Source organism: Cicer arietinum, chromosome 4 (assembly GCF_000331145.2).
Source record: "Cicer arietinum cultivar CDC Frontier isolate Library 1 chromosome 4, Cicar.CDCFrontier_v2.0, whole genome shotgun sequence".
In the NCBI taxonomy this organism is placed as follows: Eukaryota; Viridiplantae; Streptophyta; class Magnoliopsida; order Fabales; family Fabaceae; genus Cicer; species Cicer arietinum.
Window position 1 is genome coordinate 52,043,524 of NC_021163.2, and position 25,453 is coordinate 52,068,976.

General features: G+C 36.8%; 1 protein-coding gene across 1 annotated transcript; it reads right to left on the minus strand.

Annotated features, from left to right (window-relative positions):
* Positions 1 to 1,019: 1,019 nt before the first annotated feature.
* Positions 1,020 to 25,448, minus strand: LOC101492317 (myosin-1-like). The gene is made up of 24 exons (XM_004498052.4): positions 25,133 to 25,448; positions 24,016 to 24,411; positions 12,098 to 12,199; positions 11,853 to 11,996; positions 11,617 to 11,767; positions 11,477 to 11,504; positions 11,067 to 11,232; positions 10,862 to 10,925; positions 10,710 to 10,723; positions 10,536 to 10,620; positions 8,917 to 9,020; positions 8,644 to 8,782; positions 7,338 to 7,456; positions 6,556 to 6,708; positions 6,356 to 6,445; positions 6,142 to 6,219; positions 5,169 to 5,327; positions 4,772 to 4,978; positions 4,104 to 4,309; positions 3,828 to 3,963; positions 3,025 to 3,154; positions 2,764 to 2,910; positions 2,349 to 2,416; positions 1,020 to 2,216 (listed from the first exon to the last, which is right to left on the minus strand). Exons 2-24 carry the CDS (start codon positions 24,388 to 24,390, stop codon positions 1,557 to 1,559), a joined length of 3,525 nt encoding a protein of 1,174 aa, XP_004498109.1. The 5' UTR covers positions 24,391 to 24,411; positions 25,133 to 25,448; the 3' UTR covers positions 1,020 to 1,556.
* Between the last annotated feature and the right edge of the window lie 5 nt (positions 25,449 to 25,453).

Consider the following 25,453-nt stretch of genomic DNA (forward strand, 5'->3'; position numbering starts at 1 on the left):
TCTTAAGGTACTTGAAATCCAATCTTGGAAAGAGTTTGTGCTTCAAGAAAACTAATGACAAAGAAGTCTTTATATTTACAGATGTTGATTGGGTAGGATCAATTACTGATAGGAAATCCACCACTAGATATTGTGCATATGTTTGGGAAAATTTAGTTACTTTGAGAAGTAAGAAATAAGGGGTTGTTACTCAAAGTAGTGCATAATCTGAATTTAGAGCAATGGCTCAAGGAATCTGTGAACTTTTATGGACTCATAAACTCTCAGACGAACTGAAAATGAAAGTTGATTCACCCTTAAAATTGTTCGGTGATATCAAAGCAACAATAGTATAGCTCACAATCCCGTACAACATGATAGAACAAAATATATTGAGATTGACCGTCATTTCATAAATAAATAAAAATTGATGCTGAAATTATATGTCTATCATTTATGACTTCCAATCAGCAAATTGCTGATATTTTGACAAAAAATTTGACAAGACCCAATTTTGAGCGACTTATAGCCAAGTTGGGCATGACAGATATCTATACACCAACTTGGGCAGGAGTATTGACGAATCAAGAGAAGTCAAATTTTTTTCTCTTTTATTTTATATTATTATTTTATAATTCTGTCATTATAACTCAATATTACTATTGTAATTTCTTTTTCTATATAAACAACTTAAAGTTGTAATAATAAAATATGAAAATATTTTGTCTTTTTCTTTCTTCAAACAATCAAAACTAGGAATGTTTATTTAAAATGTGTGAAAAATATTATCAGATTAGAGTTCGAGAACATCATTAATTCTATTTCTCACTACTTAATTGAAGCTTTACACTACCAGATTGTGGATTCCGGTAAAAAGCCAATAATTTTGAGGAAGAGCATCGGCCTGTATCCTATCAAAGGACACGAGTATATTAATCCATTCTTTGTAAGTTGCAGTCTTTAGTTATTTTTCCAATGCATCCAAGCTTGAAGCAGATAACTATTCCATCAATTCACCTAACAATCAATACACATAAATATTATACAAGAATATAAATTTTTAAATTTCTATAAATATCAGTATTTTACAATAACTTCTGCACGACCAATTAGTTGCATACTATATTACATTTTCGGGCCTCCAAAACATATTTGATATGAAATTCACATACCAGAAAGGAATACATGAATCACTAAGGTTTACAGCATAGCTTTTCACAGCTCAAGCAAAATAAAAACAAAAAATAAGACAATATGGTGTTACAGAGCTCTCTTCATAACAGGTCCATACAAGAATAAGACCCATTATAAATCTATTGTAGATAGTCCCACCTTGCATTTACAAAAGTATTTGCAAGAGGCTGATAAAAATCATGTAGAAAGGTGGCTAGTAACAACTAACCCAACAATAGTTAAATAACTCAAACCGTGGACTTTTCCTATCACTCCTATTTTTTTTACCTTTACTAATAGTATATTTTCCTCATTTTCCCATATTTTGTTGACAATGCCCTTGAAACAGTGCATAGAACAAAGCCGAATCCAAAATATATAAATAAAATGTAAAATAGTTGAAATCAATTTATCCTTGTACTATTCCTTCTTCCCCACCATTTTTTCTTCATTTTCTCAAGTGCACCATCTTCACTTCCAAGTTTATTTATAATCAACTTTGTTTCACGCAATCTTGCACCATAATCCCTTTTCCAAGATTCAAACATCTGTTTTAACCTTCTAAGTTCTTGATCTGGGTTCAAACTTGCTTCTGCTTGACCAGATTTCACCTCAACCAAGAACTTGGCATCATCACTAAATACTTGACTCCTTTGCTCAAATTCTTCAGCAAGCCGACTTATAACACTCAAACTAGCACTCGTTGATCTTGTCCCATTGCTTTCTTGGCGCCTGTGATTACTTCCTACTTCCCAGCTGTAATCACGCTCATCACTTGCATTAACAGATGCGTCTGAATTTCTTTCAGAGTCGTCGATTGCAAGGCTCTTCTTAGCAATGGAGAGGCTTGATTGAAGGGATCTCATTTGTTTCTGCCACACTTCTTCCATGGATTGCATCTTTAACTCATACTCAGACCATCTGCTCTCATATTGTTGGATCCGTTGGTTAAGGATGTCATTTTCCTCTTCTTTCTCTCTCAGGGCAGCTTCAGCCTTAAGTACCCGGCGCTGCAATTCAGCCAGGAAAGATGACTTGACCAGGATCTCATCCAACTCTTTTGTCTGTTTTGGAGTTCATGATTGTAAGTATCACGAAGATGGAGCTTTTAAAAAGCAGAATATAAGAACTTTCTTATTGAATAAAAGAAGGGATATATGTATATATAGCTTCTGAACTTTGCGAATAAAGAATACCTTCATGTCCCCAGATTTCAAAAATCCAATATCCACAGAGCATCTTCTGACCAACCATCCGCGAATGACTGCAAAGAGTAGATCAAATAAAATTATGAAATTTACTAACAATATCATCGAAAAGACATACGTCCACATTACAACATATATAGCAATTTTATGTAGAACTCTTGTTCTGCATTCCAACAATAATATGAATGAAAAACACTTGGTGCAACACCTATGCTAACTTGCATCCATCATTTACACATTTAGGTAGGAGTTCAATTTGCTCTATTTAAAGAAGTCACAAATAAGATCAATTTTTTTAAGAAAAGGTGTTCAGTCATTGTAATGAAATGTAAGCTCTAAACCGAACATACAAAATACAAAATGGTAGCATGTATCTTGGCATCTACAAAATATAAACTCTGACCTGATTGTATGACAATTGTAGCATTTCTAATAGTCCTTGTTCTGTTTCTTACGAACAATGCTTTCATCCGCTTCTGTATAATAACAGCGGCTCTATGTCTCTGAAGCAGAAGGGCATATGCCTTTCTCGTTTTGTCTCCCCGAATAACTGCATGAATAAATATGTTTCCATTATATAATACTTATATTCAGACAATATTTCCATTAAAGTAATACTTCTATATTAAAGGCTGAAAGAACAAGGCTGTGAAAAAGGAAATACATGACTGCAAAGTAGATATTCCTCCTTGAAGCTTCTTGACAGAACGACGACCTTGGTAACCCCTAAAGCAACTTTGGACACGTAAGATGCCGTGAAGGGTACGGTTTCTAGTATCTTCAAGCACACCAATCTGTAATGTGATCAAAGCAACCAATACTAGATGTAAATAGAACTATAAATTGGAAATCCTAATTCATTTAAATCCACAATCACTAAAGCTAGACTTTTTAGTTTAACAACTAAAACCTAATTCACAAATGGTAACCTTAAATAAAATCAATTTAGCCTACGGGAGTGTGGCCAATCAGCTCCACCACACGGTAGTAAGTCTTTTCATGGTGATATTAAAGCTACAAACCATAGCTTGGAACTGAACCCACATCTAATACTATTCCACCACCCAAACAAACACATACTTAACCTTCCTCAAAGGTACCCTTGTTATGCTATGTCTCTCACCTACACCATACTTGTGTGAAATACAGAAAACAATTATCAAAGTACATGAAGATAATAATAAAAATTGGCGGATCTCAGCAAATTATTTGTATTTGTTGGAAACAGAATAGAATTAATGTTCCACTTTCCAAGTAGCTTAGATCCATTGTATAGTAGTAGAATGGATTCAATGCGTCTTAGGATATAGTGCTATCTCATGATTCTTGACATCGTAAATTGCATTCAACATTATTTTAAATCTAATGTTATATAAATATATCTCTCTGCTAAGTGCTTTATGCAGTTGAGAAAAATTATCCTATCTCTTAAATTTCACAATATAAAATTCAAATGATAAACATTACCTGCCCAGTTCGGAAAAATAATTTTGTGTAGCCAACTTGATACATCTCAGGCAAAATATTGAATTGATGAAGAATTGAAACTGAAACACTAAGTGGATCCTGAGATGCAGCATTATCAAGGAGAAGAAAACCATATCTAATTCACCACACCAAAGCCAATAAGAAAAAGGTTAGACAAAAGAAATACACAAGGGCAGAGGGGGGATGGGGTGTCACTGTGTAGGTGGTGGAAGTAATCGAAAGGATATGGATCATCAGTTACTTTCTACTATATACCTTCTGGCAAACTTTTGGTGAGTCATTCTTGTTGGAAATCCAGATCTGGATATTCGAACCACTTCCAGGACCCCACAGCATCTCAATTGTTGCAGTACAAGCCCTTGCTCATATGATTCAGGAGACTGGAGATTATTGGGCTTAATGCAGCGAATAAAATGTGGAGTTGTGCTTTCTAAGCGTTGCATCAGTTGGAATAACTGACTCTGCAAGCCAATAGATAAAAAAAATTGATAACTTATCTAGCCTTTTCATATGATGCATGGTTTGATAATTTGGAATTTTTACTCTACTCTATCCTGCAATACTACTTACATTTTCACTGCAACAAAATTACAATTTCTGCATCTTGTATCCTTTCATACTTCTGATGACCTAAACCAAGTTACGCACAATATTTATTTGGTATGAACTGTGACATTTTATTATTAACTAATAATTTAAAACATCTTGGTTTAGGCCATACCACAAGTATGCTACTTAATATTTTGATGAGACAGCCTATTTCGGCAGTAAGTGCAATATTTTTGCATAGTTTGATCAAGTTGAATACCATCAATAGCATAACAAATTTTATTATATACTGAATAGAAGGCTGCAAGAATCAAAAATTTAGACAATTTTATGATACTTAATGTTTTGGATACTTCATAATGAAGTTGATGTACCTTGAATTTTGTCGCAACACTTAGCTTTTGGGAATCTGCCCCACCTGACTTGTGTAAAGGACCAACTACTGGCTTTTCTGATAGCGTAAGCATATGAGAAGCAAATATTTGAGGAAGATGACATGTGCATGAGGATAGAAGTTGGATGGAATCCAAGTGCAATAGATCCCTATTCTTCTCCAGAAATCCAGTGGTATCATAAGTGACCTAAGGAAAGGATAAAAAAGAACTATCAAACAACAGTCAGGTAGGATGAGCAAATTTGAATCAGCAAGTCACCCTCTGCTTTAAGAAAAAAGATAGAGTTCGGCCGGTAAAAAATTATTCAGTACGACATTTTAATTAAACTGTGGTTGGCAGCGTTGGCTATGTTCTATGAATATGATCAGATGATTACCTCTCCAGCATAATGACACACAGTAAAGGCTTGGTCTCTTTCTCCTTTGAAGCATGATTTGGAGTTTAAATGCTGTTTAAGCTTGTTGGCAAATGTCAAATCCGTTCCATTTGGGAAAGTGGACTCTTCATCTAGAAGTGATAATAACCCTAGTGGCCTCTGCAAATATACGAGAATTCAGAAATCAAATTCAACACAAGAATTTCTAATTTCTAATTTCTAATCATTATGTCAGAATCTCCACGCCAAGGAATATAAGTGTAGTTGCCACGACAGACTCCTCCATTTACAGTTCACCAATTAACTGCAGTACCTCACATCAGGGAAAAAGGATAAACAATTGATGCTAATGCATCCCCCCAAACTAAACCAGCACTAATACAGTTTACATCAATAATCAGATAAATATGGTAAATGTTTGAAGAATTTAAATCAAGAAAAAAATGCATTAACAGAATATGAAGCTACATTGTCAGTTTACCACCAATTATTTAAATAAAACCTTCTTTACAGTGCCTGGCACAGACATTGATGGAATATAAAGCTACATTGGCAGTTTACCACAGATATGCCAATCAACAGTTCATTGATTTTACATAACAGAATATTAGCATCATGATGAATTTCATTTTTTCAAAGAAAAAATTGGCATGCAAAAGCATCACAATGGCTAATGACAATTCAACTATGTTGGCATCTCAGCAGCCAAGAATCAACTGCAGCAATAAATTGCTTATTAAAACCAATGTATGGGGAAAAAATATAGCTTACACTTCGAAAATCCAAAATTGTTTTTTACACTACACATGCAAATACAAGACATGATATGATGAAAATCAAAATGAATATATGAGCCCTCCATTGCCTACTAGAACTTAAAAGATTAGTTACCACTTTCCCATTGCAACCATTCAATTGCAAGGACGCTAAAGATTGTGAAGAAAAGGGGTTAGGGAACACAGAAATTATGCACCTTCTCAAAAAGGTTAAGGCAGTCTTGATTGTCTTCAAATTCAACTTTAGCCCAGTCAATGCCATCTTGGATATATTCCTGAAAACAATCCACAAATATATGAAAACGTTTGGTATCCAAGGTCAGTATGTAGTGTATTTATTATATTCTTTCTTTTAAGAAACAAAAGCATTCTATACTTGTTTAGAGCCTTCAGTTTCTGTGGGGTTCATACCTCCTGTTCTAACTTGAATAAATGACGATTGAAATGTTGCTGCAATCTTTCATTTGCATAATTTATGCAGAACTGCTCAAAACTGTTCCTCTGCAGAGATATGTAGCATCAAAGAGCCAAAATACTTTAAAATTTAAACAGGAAAAGGATAGTCAGATAAATATTAAGAAAGATTGGGATAAAGTTTAATATAAACATACCTTGAATGATTCAAAGCCGTATATATCTAGAATACTGATTGATCTTCCAGTACGTCTTTTGCCAACAGCAAGTGATTTATTTATTTGTTCAACCAACCAATCAAACAGGCAGGAATATATGGACTTTGCCAAAGCATCCCTTGCATCAATTGCCTGCAAGACAAAATATGATATCTAAGATATTGAGAAAGATTATATCTATCATAATGCTTTCAATTAATTTGGCATTTTACAAACCGCCAGAGGTTTAACCTCTATATTCGTTGAGCACAACGACTTGCATGATACCATGACTAAAAATATAGAATATATAAACCACCACAACCCAAACCCAAAAAATAAGGTCAGCACTTCAGTTTTCAGACTCTCATAGATTCAGTTATTTCCAAATCATTCAAAGTATTGAAGCTAAATTATCCAGGGACTTCAGAAAGAAATCACAAATTGGTAAAAATGCACATAAGCAATCCTCATACCAAGACTCTTAGCATGATCTTTGACATGTATCAAATGGGGATGGACTTTTTCATAGAAAGACCGATGCACCCATACATGACTGTTCACACTCAAATGTCGCATGGAACTCCACAGAAAAACAAAAAAAAATACAATGTTCATCACCAGCAAATTTCTTTAGTTCCTTTTCCTTCTAATATATGTATAGAAGAGGGATGCATTACATCCATGCACCCAAGATATCCCATCCTAGTAACTAGGAAGTTGCAATTATCCCGTCCATAATTTTGGAGAAATATAAACTTCTAACACAATAACGATTTTACCTGTGGTAGTGTCAACTTTTGGACGATAATATCATTACCAACTTTCATTTTCCGAGTTGATAGAGTCAACTTGAGATCTTCAAAGTCACAGCCAATCAATTCGGCAACGTGTAACAAACCTTTAGAAGGCAGAAAAAGATTCAGGTTAAGGGATGTATTGAATACCTTGAAACGCTTGAAGGCAACTAAAATATGTTCAAAACAATTATGCCATTAGGTATCTAATACACCATATGTAATTTACAGTTACAACACCAATAGAAAGCCCTTTTCCTACTACCATATGTAAATTACAGTAATCAAGTTTAAACAAGTTACAGTAACAACAAAATACTAAAATGATAAGTATGAAGTGTGTATGCAGGACCAACACTCCTAAGGCATAAGCTAAAGCTAAAGAATTGTTTGATAATTTCTGTAAAACATACTCCCTCATGCATGACACTTTCAACTTAAGTGTGGACAATACACAGATCTAGACTATCTTGTGCTGAAATTCAAAATTTATTTAGAGAAATGAGAAATACCAGGATCAAACTCTTATCAATTGATCATAGAGGCTTTGACACGATGTTAAAATCATATGATTTAGGTAGAGGAGGAAAGAAAGAAAAGGCACTCTAACTAGAAATACACCAGTCATCAGATTGGTATGTTATTTATTCCAATTTCCCATCTATTTTTATCCTCTCTCTCTCTCTCCAGATATTAAAGAGATCAGTTTATGAATCATTAAAAAAGTGAGAAGTGAAGGTTAATAATAGCTATAAATTTCATAATTTCTTTTGGTCGAGTTGAAAGCTAGCCATCGCCATGACCTACACTAGCAGTAAGAAAGCACAAACACACTAAAATTGAAATTGTATTCAGGTCGAACATGTGCTCATGTATGACATTTCAAATGCTCTTCGCTGCATTTACAGTTTTTTAGCTTCAATGTTTTCTACTTTTATATCAATATAAGTCAGAATACCACAATGGTTGGATAAGTGATAGCATTTATTATGTCTATAATTTCTCATGCTGACTTTTGAAACATCAATTCTATCTTTTGATTTAAAAGATGTGTTTTTATAATGACTTTCTACTATAACTATGTGTTCCATTGTAGTCATGTTGTATCCTATAACTTTTACAATTTGTTGCATCCCCATGTCCATATCATAATGTATCTATGTACAAGTAACAAGTCCCACGTTGTATATCTTCCTTGTAGTTTCTACCCTAACCGGTTCAGCTTTTAAGAAAGTTGATCAATGACTATTAAAAAAAAATGCATTAAGTAGAGGTTTTGGAAATTTCTTACTCTCATTTTCTACAGCTTGGACATGGTTTTCATTATCGATGACAGTAAATGATATGTTCCCTAACCATAATACTGCAGAAAGCATAGCAAATACAGTCTCTTGGTCTTCTTTACTGATGTGGACAACATCAAGAGCTTCCTGGAAATAGTTAATAGTGTGAAAAGGTTAATATTTATGTCAAACTATCATGTCAAAGTCAATCAAAGCATTGATAAGAGCAATAATTGAAGCCTTTTGGAGGAAAATCATCTTTAAATGACAAATTAGTGTACCATGACTATACGGAATTCTTCTGCATCATTAACACCAGTAATTGAATAGCAATTGCTCTGCTTCAAATATTTATAATCTTCTGCATTTCGTAGGTTGAGCTTCTCTGAATCAATAAATCAAACATCAAACAATTAATGAAACAAACAGTAAGTCATACAAACAAGAATAAAGAACATTAAATGTTATAGAAAAATACACAAAGCTTATGTTATATTATGTTCCAAATTCCATGTAATCTTATTAATCTCTGGGTTACAAAAGAAAACATTCAAAATATTGGGTTTGGGCATTAGCCGTATTACAAAGCAAATTACTATTGTTGCGGATTGTAGCAACATTTTCTGAAAAGCACGCAGCATCTCACCAATCAACAGTATTCACCAACTAACACAAAGACAGTATGATTTAAACAAGAATTAGTGGGATCCTAAACTAGCAACCACTGCCACTCATATCATTCCATTTAAGTTTACATCTCAATTATGTCTCTCAAGTCGAATAACCGCTCAATCTAGGTGATGGTTCTCATAGCAAGTCCTTAGAAGCTTGAGTAGAAGTGTGAGTAGCAAAGTATAGACCCAGCAAGACTTGCATCTATTTGATTTCATAATTTTATCAGCTACCCCGATAGAAGCATGTAAATCCTTCTATGCTTACTCTTCTAATCACCATTCCTCCTTCTTGACAACCCGAATAGGAAATCCAAGGGCTCCCCAAAGGGAAAATCCTTCTTTTGGACAGCATCACAGTAGAACTTCAAATTAATACTCATGACTTGTTGCAGACATGCAGAGCCCACACCACAATGCCATGATGTTTGTTATTTAAAGCTCCATCTCATAAAACAGTTACTCAGTCTCAGAGCACGCCATGGTAATATTCTTCAGAAAGATTGTTTTTGGGTCATTGGTGTTTACTAGGTGTGTCCTACTCCTACAGTGGACTATTGAATAGGTTTTCTGAAAGAAGATCTAATCTGCCTGCTATTTTCACACCATACCGTGTATGACATGGCTAGCATGCTGAACTGCCATGCAATAGCCTACTTGGAACAGTTTGGTAATCCAGACTTGAAGAAAATCAGGATAAATGCCTACTACCCCTACCAAATATTACTTCTATGGGCATCACAAAATCCTGTTAGTCAGAATCACCACCCAAACAAGATCATCCTCACACTGCCACAAGTGGAAATAAGGCCTTCTTAGATTTTCTCTTTAGTTTAATGTACGCTACAGAGTTCTATTATCAAAAGCAATCATTTCTATCCTTAATAAAGTTTGTAGCATTATAATCAATCCAATTGCTACAGGGAAACACTTGAAAGCACCTTGTGCAATGCACTTTGTGCACAATATATGAGTGAATTATGTTTTACAATAAACCAGTATGCCATTTTACTAATATTCTACAAATTACAAATACTTCTTGCTGTTGGAAACTAATTATATTTAGGGCTAAACAAAAATCCATATATATAGAGCACTAAATAGATTCTATTCTTCTTAAATTGGAGATACCTTCCAACAACCATTGACAAGATAAAGAATAACATTTATTCACAATATGCAATGAATATTAGCAGAAGTGAAGTAGATGGGTACAAGCCAGTAATTACCTCGAATAGATGGTGGTGCACCAGCACAAAGCTGATAAAATATATGATATGACCTTTCTCCTTCATTGCATTGAACTACTCTAGACTGTCCAATAGCAAACAACATCAGTGTCTACTAATATATTGTGGACAAAGCTTAGAACAAAAAATTAGCACCAAAGAATGAATAATTACCTTTTCAAGCAAAACTGTTGATGCCAGGCCATGAGCATCACATGAATTCAACACAGATACAAACATTTAACATCATAATTAGTTGAAAACTTTTAGAGAGAGCAAAGGCATATTGATTTCAAGTTTCAACCATTAAACAGCAGAAAACCTACATGTTTGAATATTAGCACCAGCTATTTTTCCTGTTTCACTAAAGTGAATCTCAATGAGCTTTCCCTGTCACACGTTCAACCAAATTATGAGAATTTCCAGCATTGAAGAATATACTATTAACAGTCTTAAGATAGATAGAATCAAAACATGAAACCCACAAGATTGGCCACTACAAGAATTAATATTATCAGTCAGGAATCTTACAAAACGACTGGAGTTGTCATTTCTCAAAGTTTTTGCATTACCAAAGGCTTCTAGTATTGGATTAGTCTTTAGGATCTCATACTCTATTCCACTTCCACCTCCAAGAGCGGCCAAGTACTGCATTGCTATCTTTGCTGTCTCAGTCTTCCCAGCTCCACTCTCACCACTAAATATGTAGATGAGAACTATTATTATGCCCCAATTTGAATAGATTCAATAGTCGTGACAAACTTTAGTTCACAATTTGAATAAAAGGAGTACAATGTAATACTATTAATACAGGATTTACTATTTTCAGAAGCTGCAATTAAAATATAATTCTAATGAAAGCAGCGTATAGAAATTAAATTTAGTACAATCTGTCATGAGTAGCAGCTTATTAAAGACGAATTTAACAAAAGATAACTGACCTTATAATTATAGATTGATTAACTTCATCTGAAAAACAAAGCAAGAATCAGAGTAAGTTCTTGCTTAACATAAATGAAAGAAGTCTTAATCTCTAAAACTTCATCCATATATATGTTCATATGAGGAAATAAATAGTTACCTCGTATCATTTCTCGGATGGCTGTGTCTGTAATTGCATACACATGAGGGCTTTCAATTGCTTTACGCTTGTAGGCAACAATATAATTGTTACCATATAGAGGAACTTTCTTAAAAGGATTTATAGCAACCAAAACGGGCCCCGCTTTTGTCTGTATTACACATTACACAATTAAACGTTAAAATTATGATCAGATAAAATGTTATGAAAAACTTGAAAGAGACATAAAAGCTTACATAAATCATATTTTGATTGTATCTGTATTGTAGATTGTATAAAACTGACGGTTCATTTAAATAACTAAGTTGCATGAGGTCATCCACTCCATCAAGAATATCAGGATTTGCCGGTACCAAACTTTCTTGTTTCACTTTTAAAACCTATAAATAAGTCCTAGAGAATGTGAGACATGCAGTTAATAAAGCTAAAAATGAAGAATAGCATTCTAGTCTTGAGAAATATCATTACTTATTTATCTTACCTTCCCATCGGGCAGTGAAATGACTAATTCTGCTCCAGAAGTTGTTATTATCTTTGCCAGCTCCCAATTGCCATTTGGAAGTTGAAACCAAGACTGAAGTTTCTGCAATAGTCAATATCAGAAGTAAGGGAAAGACTTAACAAAATTCAATTTAAAGCGTAATCATTAATAACTCAAACAAGCTCATCAAACTATTTTCTGGAATCGGTAACATTCTTTTTTTTGACAAATCTGGAATCGGTAACATGGTATTCCCTGTTTTGATGCTTTTACAAAATTTAAATCAAAGTACCAGTAGAATTGCTTACAATTGCATGGCATTCCTCAGCAAAACATTTTCCCACACATAACAAAACCATTAATTAAATAGATAGCAATAACAAAGCATAGATGCTTTTATTTCCACAATATAGAATAATGACAGACAACAAACAGCAGCATATCTCTTAATTGACATAAATTACTTTATCAAGATACTCTCAGCAGTCAGCAGAAAGGATAAACGGAACTGAGTCAATAAAAAGCAAAAATATCAAAGAAAATGAATAATGAATCAACTTAAATTTTCAAACTGCCGCATAAGCATATTCTGTCAAAGGCAATACTGGACTAAAGTGATAGAAGAAAACAAATGAAACTGTGGCCCCAATCTTAATTGCTTCCATACTTACTGTATATCAAAGAAATTGAAATAGAAAGTGTAAAATATGTGATTTGTTGTGTTTCTTGTGTGTCTCAAACAAGATCACACACATTCTATTTATAATGAGGTTACAATAATTACATTCAAATACAATAATTACATTCAAATACTAGGGACTTGTATTTGACTAGAAATTCTACCATTGAACCTAGGAAATTGTACAGTCAAAGAATAATAAATCATACTTTGAATTTTAACACTCCTCCTCAAGCTGGAGCATACATATCATATGCACCAAGCATGTTACATATAGATTCAACTCGAGGACCCCTAAGTGACTTAGTGAATATGTCAGCCAATTGATCATTTGAACCAACAATATAAGTTGTCATTTCTTTGAAAAAAACTTTGTCTTTTACAAAATGACAATCGATCTCTATGTGCTTTGTTTTCTCATGGAAGACCGGATTGGAAGCAATATGAAGTGCAGCTTGGTTATCACAAATTAGTTTCATTACATTGACATCTCCTAACTTGAGTTGTTTGAGTAACTGTTTTAGCCATGTAAGTTCACAAGCTGTTGCAGCCATAGCACGATATTCCGCTTCTGCACTCGATCTTGCGACTATGTTTTGCTTCTTGCTCCGCCATGATATCAAATTACCCCCAACAAGGACACAATACCCAGAAGTGAATCTTCTATCTGATGGTGACCCTGCCCAATCAGCATCAGAGTAGCCAACAACATCGGTATTACCCTTGTCTTCATAAAGCAATCCTTTGCCTGGTGCATTCTTGATATACCTAAGAATATGAATCACAGCATTCCAGTGACTATCACATGAAGCATTCAGAAATTGACTTACTACACTTACAGCAAATGTAATATCAGGTCTAGTTACTGTAAGATAATTAAGTTTGCCAACAAGTCGTCGATATCTACCAGGGTCTTGCAATGGCTCCCCCTGACCTGGTAGGAGCTTGACATTAGGATCCATAGGAGTATCACGCGGGCGACAATCAAGCATGCCTGTTTCTTCAAGTATATCAAGGGCATATTTTCGCTGAGTAATTGCTATACCTGTCTTAGACTAAGCAACCTCAATCTCCAAAAAATATTTTAGCGGCCCCAAATCTTTAGTCTGAAAGTTTTGAGACAAATGTTGTTTGAGCTGATGAATGCCAACCTGATCATTACTTGTGATGATGATGTCGTCAACATAGACAAGCAGGTAGATGCAAGTGGTTGGTGAAGAGTGCAAGAAGAAAACTGGTAATCAGCTTCACATCTAGTCATACCATACTCCTGGAGCACGGTACTAAACCTCCCAAACCAAGCACGGGGAGATTGTTTCAGGTCATATAGAAATCGACGTAATCGACATACCAAGTGAGAGGAACCGCTAACAGTGAAGCCTGGTGGTTGTGCCATATACACCTCCTCTTGTAACTCTCCATGCAGGAAGGCATTTTTTTGTCTAATTGATGGAGTGGCCAGTGGTGAATAGCAGCTATGGCAAGAAAAAGTCGGACGGATGCGATTTTGGCAACCGGAGAAAAGGTATCCCCATAGTCAAGACCAAAGATCTGTGTATCCTTTTGCCACAAGACGAGCTTTTAAGCGATCAATCTTTCCATTAGGCCCAACTTTGACTGTATAGACCCAGCGACACCCCATTGTGGTTTTGCCATCAGGTAAAAGTACTAAATCCCATGTCCCGTTGGAGTGCAAAGCAGTCATTTCATCTATCATTGTTTGTCGCCAGCCAGGATCAGACATAGCTTCACCTGTAGTTTTCGGAATAGACACAGAATCTAAGGAAGCCACAAAAGCATAATAGGATGTAGATAATTGATTATAATTCAAATGACAAGCATATATAGGATTAGGATATCGAGATGACCTGTTACCTTTACGCAAAGCAATGGGTAGCTTTGGTGTAGGATGTGGAGAGTGAGAGTCAGGTAGAGCAGGGGATGAGTCTTGAGGAGCGGGTGGTGGACGGGGCCTCCGTTGGTAGGTGCGCAGGGTGGTGCTAGAGACAGAGGTGGGTGCAATGGGGAGATTAAGGACCTCTGGAGAGAGAGATTGTGACTGATCAGAATCATTGAACTCTTTTGCAGTAGAGAGAAAGAAGGGGCGAGTCTCAAAGAAACTGACATCGGCAGAGACAAAGTATCGTCGAAGATCTGGGGAATAGCACCGATAACCTTTCTGCAGACGAGAGTAGCCGAGAAAAAGACACTTAAGGGATTTTGCAGCCAACTTACCTTTCCCTGGAGTAAGGTCATGAACAAAACATGTGCACCCGAAGATGCGAAGTGGTAGGGTATAAAGATGTTGGGGAAACAAATAGGATTAGGATATCGAGATGACCTGTTACCTTTACGCAAAGCAATGGGTAGCTTTGGTGTAGGATGTGGAGAGTGAGAGTCAGGTAGAGCAGGGGATGAGTCTTGAGGAGCGGGTGGTGGACGGGGCCTCCGTTGGTAGGTGCGCAGGGTGGTGCTAGAGACAGAGGTGGGTGCAATGGGGAGATTAAGGACCTCTGGAGAGAGAGATTGTGACTGATCAGAATCATTGAACTCTTTTGCAGTAGAGAGAAAGAATGGGCGAGTCTCAAAGAAACTGACATCGGTAGAGACAAAGTATCGTCGAATATCTGGGGAATAGCACCGATAACCTTTCTGCAGACGAGAGTAGCCGAGAAAAAGACACTTAAGGGATTTTGCAGCCAACTTACCTTTCCCTGGAGTAAGGTCATGAACAAAACATGTGCACCTGAAGATGCGGAGTGGTAGGGTATAAAGATGTTGTTGAGGAAACAAAATAGAATGTGGTACTTTGTTTTCAAGTACAGAGGAAGGCATGCGGTTGATTAAGTAGCAGGCTGTGAGAATTGCATCTCCCCAAAAACGAGGAGGTACATTATTGTGAAGGAGCATGGTACGAGCCGTTTCCACCAAGTTTCGGTTCTTTCTCTTAGCGACACCGTTTTGTTGAGGGGAATGAGCACACGAAGTTTGATGGAGGATTCCCTGTGAAGTCAAAAAAGATTGAAAAGACGTAGACAAATATTCGCGAGCGTTATCACTTTGCAATATTTTTATCTGAGTACCAAATTGTGTGTTTATTTCTGAGCAAAAGGTTTGAAAAATTGAGAAAACATCTGAGCGGTTTTTCATTAAAAATATCCAAGTGCATCAGGAAAAATCATCAATAAAAGTAACAAAATATTGAAAACCCAAACATTTTCACGACTCGGACCCCAAATATCATAATGAACTAAAGCAAAAGGAGACGCAGCTCTTTTATTGACTCTGTCAGGAAATAAACTCCTAGTATGTTTCCCGAACTGACATGGCTCACACTCTAAGGTAGACACTTTTGACAGACTCGGAACCATAAGATGCAACTTTTGAAGGCTAGGATGACTCAAACGTTGATGGATAATATGTGGAGACTCGACGGCGGAACATGCAATAGGCGTTATAGGTGCCGAAAGGTAATATAGGCCTTGAGACTCATGCCCTACTCCAATCGTCGTCCCAATACTCCGATCCTGCACAAGAACATAACCATTAGCAAATGTAACAGAGTAAGGTAGGGTACGGGTGAGTTTACTGATGGATATTAAGTTAAATGGACAACTAGGGACATAAAGCACAGAGTCCAAAGAGAATTTGGGTAGGGGATTTGCTCGGCCAATACCATGACATTTGGTTTGTGACCCATTAGCCAAAGTAATACTAGGTAGTGTGTCCATATAAGTCAAACATGAGAAAAGCAATTTATTACTAGACATATTATCAGAGGCACCTGAGTCAAGTATCCAAGGTCCAAGTGAAGAAGATTGTGTAACAAAGGCAATAGGATTACAGATCTGAGCAACAGAGGCAACTTGTGTGGTAGTTTGCATTTGCGCCTTTAGCTTGATGTACTCATTATATTCTATGGTAGAAAGCGTGACTTGATCACTTGTGTCAAGGGCCTCAATTTGAGCAACATTGGCGACTCTAGGCTGCAGTTGATTAGCTTTGGTGCGACATTGTGCTTCAACGTGGCCAAAACGATTGCAATAGTTGCATCGAGTTCGACCACGATTATGTCCACGTCCTCCTCTTCCTCCTCTACCACCTCGTTGATAAGAATTAGAGACGAGTGCAGTAGATTCAGCTGGCACATTGAGAGAAGCAACGGCTGGAGCAGGAGCTGAAGGGGCCGAAAGACGCAGTAATTGTTCACAAACAGTTTCATATGAGGGAATAGTAGCACTAGAAAGAATTTGGTTGCGAACTGAATCAAGATCTGGTGTAAGATCCGCAAGGGCCAGAACCATAAAGAATTTTCCACGTTGTTCAGCATGTGTTTCGGCACTGTCAGTATAGGGCATAAGCACATCAAAATCAGCAATCAAACTATCAAGCTTACCTATGTAGCTTTGTGTTGAAGATTGGCGCTAATTAAGGAGAATCAACAGATTCTGTTTTGTACAGTTTTATGACAGCTGTATGTCCATTAAATATAGATTAGTATTAGCTAATTCCTAACCTTTCCTATCTTATTAGAATTAGCAATTATGAGGAGAATAACTTCCCTAATTCCTAGGCTAGATCAGCGCCCAGCCTTAATCTCCTAGTCTGTATAAATTCTGCTTTGTATTATTGTAAAGAAACAGAAAATAAAATAAGAAAATTCCGCATGGTATCAGAGCTCGATCTGATCCATCCCTAAGAAAACCCTAGCGCCGCCAGCAATGGGTGAACCTTCCGACGAACAGCCAAAGATGGAAACTGGATCATTTTCGACCAGTTCACATGATGGGCTCAGTCATCTCATCACTGGCCATAAATTAAATGGTCAAAACTATACCCAATGGGTAAGATCAATCAAGATCTTCCTTCAAGGAAAAGAGAGAGAAGACTACATCACAGGAGACACAAAATGTCCCCAAGAAGGAGATGCCACCCTTCAAAAATGGAAATTTGAGAATAGCCAAGTAATGTCATGGCTGCTCAACACCATGACCAACGAAATTGGTGAAAATTTCATGTTCTATGATTCGGCAAAGGAAATATGGGATGCTGTGAAAAAAACATATTCAAATGTGGACAATACCTCTGCCATATTTGAGATAAGAAGCATTCTACACAACCTTCGACAAGGAGAATCTTCTGTTACTGAGTATTTTAATACACTTAGTAGACATTGGCAACAACTAGATGTATATGAAGAAGTCACATGGGACTGTCCAGGGGATAAGAAAAAATTCAAAGAGCTGGTGGAGAAGGACAGAATCTACATGTTCCTATTGGGACTAAACAAGGACCTTGATGAAGTCCGTGGAAGGATCCTTGGAACCAAACCTCTTCCCAAAATTCGGGAAGCCTTTTCAGAAGTAAGGAGAGAAGAGAGCAGGAGGAAACTCATGTTGGGAAATGCCACCTCAACACCTCCCACCGAGAGCTCAGCAATGGCTGCAAGAGGAAACCAAATTCGGCCATTTCAAAAGAAAAATCGTCCCTGGTGTGATCACTGCAAGAAACCAGGCCATACACAAGAAACATGTTGGGTTATACATGGAAAACCCCCAGAAGCCAAGCAATTCAAAAGCAGGGACAGCAGAGGCAACGCAATTTTTAACCACCAAGAAGCTGAGGTAAAATCTACTTCATTTCCATTTAACAAGGAACAAATGGAGGCTTTACAAAAAATCTTCAAACAAACCATGCTCTCTACAGAAAAAGGTGGTACGGCTGTAGTGGCTCAGAGAGGTAATGTCTCACATGCTCTAAATACTAGCATGGGAAAAACAAAGTCATGGATTGTTTACTAGTTATTCTCCTTATCCATTTAACTGCACTGTCCGAATAGCAGATGGCACACATTCTAAGGTCATGGGTACAGGATCAATTATTTTGTCACCTAATATTACACTAGAATATGTTCTATATGTGCCAAAACTTGATTGCAACTTGCTGTCCATTAGCAAAATCACAAGAGATTTGAAATGTGTTACTAAATTTTCTCCTAACTTGTGTGAATTTCAGATTTTGGAGTCGGGGAAGACGATTGGCAGTGCTAAAGAGTGTGTTGGACTCTACCTACTTCAAGCTGAAGAATTAGAAAGAGGACTCAAGAACCAGTCATATGCAGCAGCTAGTGTTCCAAGTAGTGACAATCCTGTAATGTTATGGCACTATCGATTAGGCCACCCAAATTTCATGTATCTGGAAAAATTATTTCCTTCTTTATTCAATAAAAATCAGAAGCATTTTCAGTGTGAAATTTGTCAATTGTCCAAACATACACGTAGCCAATACCCACCCCAACCCTATAAGCCATCCCAACCTTTCGCCCTAATTCATAGTGATGTATGGGGACCATCACGCATTAAGAATGTTACTGGTTCTAGATGGTTTGTCACGTTCATTGACGACCACACTCATGTTACCTGGATATTTTTAATGAAAGAGAAATCAGAAGTAGGAAGGATCTTTGAGGTTTTCCACAACATGGTGCAAACTCAATTTCATGACAAGATCCAAGTGCTTAGAACTGACAATGGTTGTGAGTACTATAATTCGATTCTAAGTTCCTACCTACAAAAAGTTGGCATTGTTCACCAAAGCTCTTGTGTGGACACTCCACAACAAAACGGATTTGCAGAAAGAAAGAATAGACATATTTTGGAAGTAACTAGATCAATCATGTTAGCCACAAATGTCTCGAACCAGTTTTGGGGGGAAGCTGTCCTTTCGGCAACACACCTTATAAATAGAATGCCTTCCCGGATCCTTAACCTCAAGACCCCCCTCTCCACACTCCAAATCTTCTTCCCAACCAGCAAAATACTCACCTCCATTCCCTTAAAGATTTTTGGATGCTCATCCTTCGTCCACAACCCACACCGTAGTAAACTTGACCCCAAATCTATCAAGTGCATTTTTCTTGGTTACTCACCTCACCAAAAAGGGTACAGATGTTACTCACCCATCACCAAAAAATTCTACCACACCATGGATGTAACCTTCTTTGAGAACCAACCCTACTACCCCAAAGGTTGCATTCAGGGGGAGCAAGTACACACATATCCAATTGAAACTTTAGAATACCAACCTTGGATGTTTGAACAAACAGAAACTGCCCCTACCCCAGCTGAAAGGACAACAGAACCTGAACCGGTTGTTGTAACAGAAACTGAAGCAGCGGCCGAGGCAGAAAATGGAAAAAACAATGAAATTGGAACAACCCAACATAATCAAGGTACACACGAAGGAAGTTGGAAAACTTATGAAAGAAGAAGGAGGAAGGAAGTAGAGCCTAGCACAGCTCCACCGCAAAGCCATGAGTCTCACCAGATTCCAGAAAATGAAATCCCTACAGGTAACGTTGTCCCAAACTCTAAACTCCTTGTGAATCTTGACACTGTTGATATTGATATTCCTATTGCTGTAAGAAAAGGGGTGAGAACTTGCACTCAACACCCTATTGAGAATTGTGTTTCCTATGGAAAATTATCACAAAACTACAGATCATTTGTAGCAGCCATTGACAACATAGAAATTCCAAGGAATGTTCAAGAAGCTCTACAGAAACCTGAATGGGCAGCAGCTGTAACTGAAGAAGTCCAAGCACTGGTAAAAAATGGCACATGGGAAATCACCACAATACCTGAAGGGAAGAAACCAGTGGGATGCAAGTGGATCTTTTCGGTTAAACACAATGCTGATGGGAGTATAAACAGGTACAAGGCCCGATTAGTTGCAAAGGGATTTACACAATCATATGGAGTGGACTATGAAGAGACCTTTGCACCTGTGGCAAAACTCAACTCAGTCCGGGTCCTATTATCATTGGCAGCAAATCTAGATTGGCCCCTACACCAATTAGATATAAAGAATGCCTTCCTAAACGGTGAGCTAGAAGAGGAGGTGTATATGCAAATACCTCCCGGGCTTGAATCACATGACACCTCAAACATGGTATGCAAACTCCATAAATCCCTCTATGGCTTGAAACAATCACCAAGAGCATGGTTTGATAGACTAACAAGAGTTGTCAGGGAAGATGGCTTTGCCCAATGCCAAACAGACCACACTATGTTTGTTAAGCACTCTCCGGAGGGAAGAATAGCCTTATTTATTGTCTATGTTGATGATATTATTATTACAGGAGATGATCATGATCAAATCAGCCACCTCAAGAGTATCTTAACCGAAGAATTCGAAGTCAAAAATTTGGGCCAACTCAAGTACTTTCTAGGAATGGAAATTGCTCGGACAAGGGATGGTATTTGTGTTTCTCAAAGGAAATACACTTTGGATTTACTCAAAGAAACAGGGATGCTTGGATGCAAAGTTGTCAATACTCCGGTAGAACCCATGAAACAAAGTGAAGAAGAAAGTGTACCTGCTGATAAGGATAGATACCAAAGCTTAGTTGGAAAACTAATCTATCTAACTCACACTAGACCAGATATTGGTTTTGCTGTGAGCTTGGCTAGTCGCTACATGTCCAACCCAACTGAGACTCACATGAAGTCTCTAAATAGAATCCTTCAATACCTAAAGGGTACACCTGGCTGCGGGCTCTATTTCCAGAAGAGCCACAACCAGGGAATTGAAGTTTATACCGACTCAGATTGGGCAGGGAGTTTATCTGACAGGAAATCCACCACAGGCTATTGCACCTTTGTATGGGGAAACTTGGTAACATGGAGAAGTAAGAAACAATCTGTGGTCGCTAGAAGTAGTGCAGAAGCTGAATTCAGAGCTATGGCACAAGGAATTTGTGAAGGGATTTGGCTCAAACGAATGTTGGATGAGATCAAAATTCCTACTAACTACACTATGAGAATACTTTGTGACAACAAGGCAGCTATAAGTATTGCAAAAAACCCGGTTCACCATGATAGAACAAAGCATGTGGAAATAGACAAACACTTCATTAAGGAGAAAATTGATCATGAGATCATAAGTGTTAACCACATCTCATCAAACAGACAAACAGCAGACATTCTAACAAAGGCACTTTCAAGGCACACATACGAAACTATCAGGTCCAATCTGGGTATGATAGATATCTACCACCCAGATTGAGGGGGAGTGTTGAAGATTGGCGCTAATTAAGGAGAATCAACAGATTTTGTTTTGTACAGTTTTATGACAGCTGTATGTCCATTAAATATAGATTAGTATTAGCTAATTCCTAGCCTTTCCTATCTTATTAGAATTAGCAATTATGAGGAGAATAACTTCCCTAATTCCTAGGCTAGATCAGCGCCCAGCCTTAATCTCCTAGTCTGTATAAATTCTGCTTTGTATTATTGTAAAGAAACAGAAAATAAAATAAGAAAATTCCGCACTTTGCATATCCATTTCTTGTTTCTTCATGGAAATAAGATTAGAGACTACAGTATATAAACGATTAATGTCATTGGAGTATGTCTTCTTTGCTTTTTCCCAAACATTATAACATGTTTTAAACGAGCGAAATTGAGATTGAAGTTTGACATCGATTGAAAACCAAAGAACGCTGCATAGAGAGGCATCAATCTATTTCCAATTGTCTTGATCTTTGGCAGCGACTTCCTTGGACTGTTTGAGCAAATGGTCTTTACGACCTTGTCCTTGGAACCAAAGTTCAACGGCTGCTGCCCATCCTGCGTAATTGGCTGCACCTACCAATTTTTCGCACGGAATCAAAGGAAGCGTAGTGAAACTGAACACGGAAGAGGAGGCAGCAGCAGATCCGGTGTTGGACATGACGATCAACGTTAGGTGAAAGAGAAGAAAAGATGTTGAAAAATCACCAGAAGTTGAAAAATGACCTTGGAATGTGCCGTAAGGCCCTGAGCGACGGCTGACTTTGAAAAATTGGTGGCCAGATGTGTCACCGAGTTCGCTGGAGTTTGGCAGCGCAAAAAAAACAAAAACAAAAAAAGAAATGTCATTGTGTTCGCCTGAGGGTTGCGCGGCGGTCTGTGGTGGTGGGTTGCACTAGAATAGTATACGCACAGCTGGAATGGAAAAGCACAGCTGGAACACAGAATTTTGAAGGAGAAAAAAAAATAAAAATAAAAGGGTTATGGCATAGTTGGAAAAGGCAGAGCAGCCCTAGGATGAACCTGCTCTAATACCATGTAAAATATGTGATTTGTTGTGTTTCTTGTGTGTCTCAAACAAGATCACACACATTCTATTTATAATGAGGTTACAATAATTACATTCAAATACTAGGGACTTGTATTTGACTAGAACTTCTACCATTGAACCTAGGAAATTGTACAGTTAAAGAATAATAAATCATACTTTGAATTCTAACAGAAAGAAATATTACATTTCCCTGGACCAAGCCTCCTCCAGGGAGGTTGAAATATAACTTGGACGCTTGTTTTCATCATTAATAACATGAATTTGAGGTTGAAATATAACTTGGACGCTTGTTTTCATCATTAATAACAAGAATTTGTTCCCGTCAAAAATAAAATATGATCTTTTAAGGCTACTGCTCCAGAAAAGTAGAATTTTATGCAGTACAAATTCTTAAGGATGCAAATTTGAAGCTAAGATAGGCTTTCCTAGAGAAACTTGTATATAGCTTGCTTTATTAACCACTGCTGCAAAAGCTAAAACCTATAAGCCAAACAAGACACATTTGTTTAAGATCAGCTCCTTTTAATCCTTGAAAAGATGAAACCCTACAAAGTATCAATCAGAATGAACATGAAGGAGAAAAATCATTTGTTTCCAGACAGCTCTTATTAACCTGTAACACCTGATCTTTTCCTTGTTTCTTGTTAGAATTATTTTACCAATGGATTCTAAGTTGTCTGATAGAAGGCAAGATCAATACCTGACGCCAGGTTTGTATAATGAATCTCTATTATACAAACTTACATCAAATTTCAATAAAGATATAAAGTTCATCTACTGCTGTTAACCAACACTCATGACTTTAGGATCAGTTATGGTATATCTAAAGGACTGACAAGTCATAAGTACTCTGAAGCTCTGGAGTTTATTTGTGAGAGATCATATAAAAATTAATGACAATATAATTAAGCAAGCTACAATAACCACCGTCATAAATTTAAAAATTCGGGCTGTAAACTTCCAATTAAAAATATTTTTGGAAAAATGCACTCGTTTCTAGATCGTCCTTCGAGAAAAATCAGCTTATTTATCCAACTGAATAACTATAATCTCATTTATCTTTAAGCACTTTCAAAACCCAGAATAAGATTAAATTGGAATCTGAAGCTAATAGTACCTTCTTTGAAGCACAAGGTGTTGTGTCGCCCCACCTCCATTCCCTAGAGGACACTGAAGTTGATTGAAAAGGAAGAAGAACAGATTCCAAGCCTTCATCAGCAATAGATGCTCTGTCCTCTAATATTACATCTTTTCCACTATACGCTAAGTCCTCATTGAAAAGACCCATGCCACCCGTACGGTCATGAGCTTCTTCAGAAACATCTCCGATCAGAGCATAATTTTCAGGACTACTTGATCCAACAACACCACTGATTCTAAATTTATTGTCTCCTCGGTTTTCCATTAGATCAAGAGTCGTATTACCATTAACCTTGAAACCAGGAGGCAGAGATTTGATAGCCTGAAGAGAAGGAAGAACCTTGGATGCCATCAACTGTTTCCTTAAATAGCTCTGCCATAACAAAACCAAAAATGGTTACCAACAAAACAAATATATCAAAAAATAAATAAAGGGATTCCTTTTTCAATTAAAAGTGCCTCTCAAACTTTTTGAACAAGGTCCCATTGAATGGCTTAAATCAGTTATAAACATAATGGAGGGGACCATAGCTTAAGATACATACTCTACTATTCTACAATCTAGTGGTATGTTCCTCCCTTAAAAAAGTTTCCATTGACAAGTGAAACTGTAAGTGTAACCTTATCCTAATCTGTAAAAACTCAATAAGACAAAGCCTCGCTCACTTCCTCCACTAAATCTAATCTTATAAGCCAATCATAAACAACAACACCTTCTTCAAGCTAACCAAACATAAACCTTTCCGATCTGACATAACATACCATATCAACATGAAACTTAAACATCATTCAAAGTTGAAATCATCAAAAACACTTAAAAACCAAATAGAAAAAGAATTCCACATACAGATCCTTCAATTTCCCTAATCATCTATTGCAAAAAAAGGAAAAATCAATACAAAAACAGAAACATAAAAATTTCCAAAATGTGTAACTTCAATCATCCACGCACAAAAATAAAACGTGTAACGAGTTTAGTTGAGTTCATACACCTCACTTAATCACCACAATTCTCATAATCTCATTCTCAATTAATTTCATTTTCAACTATCAACAAAAAAAAAAGCATGAAAATGAAGTTGAAAGAAAATAACCTAGATTATATCTCCGATTGAAGTTGAGTCGATCGAGGAAAGTTAGTACATGATCGGTGAGTGAAGAATGAAGTAGATGATGAAGAATCTGTTGTGATAAAAGTGTGAAAACGAGAAGAGAAGAAGAAGAAGAAAGGAACGTAACAGAGAGGAAGAAGGTGATAGTGATGTTACTTGCAGAATGAAGAATGAGTGAGTGAGAGAGTTGAGAGAAAGTATCTGACAAAAGGTATGTTTGGTTTCCAAGAAAGTTGAGTTTGTATATTTGAGAATTTAGAGAGAGAGAGAGAAAATAATGAAAACTATTTCACAACCATCCAC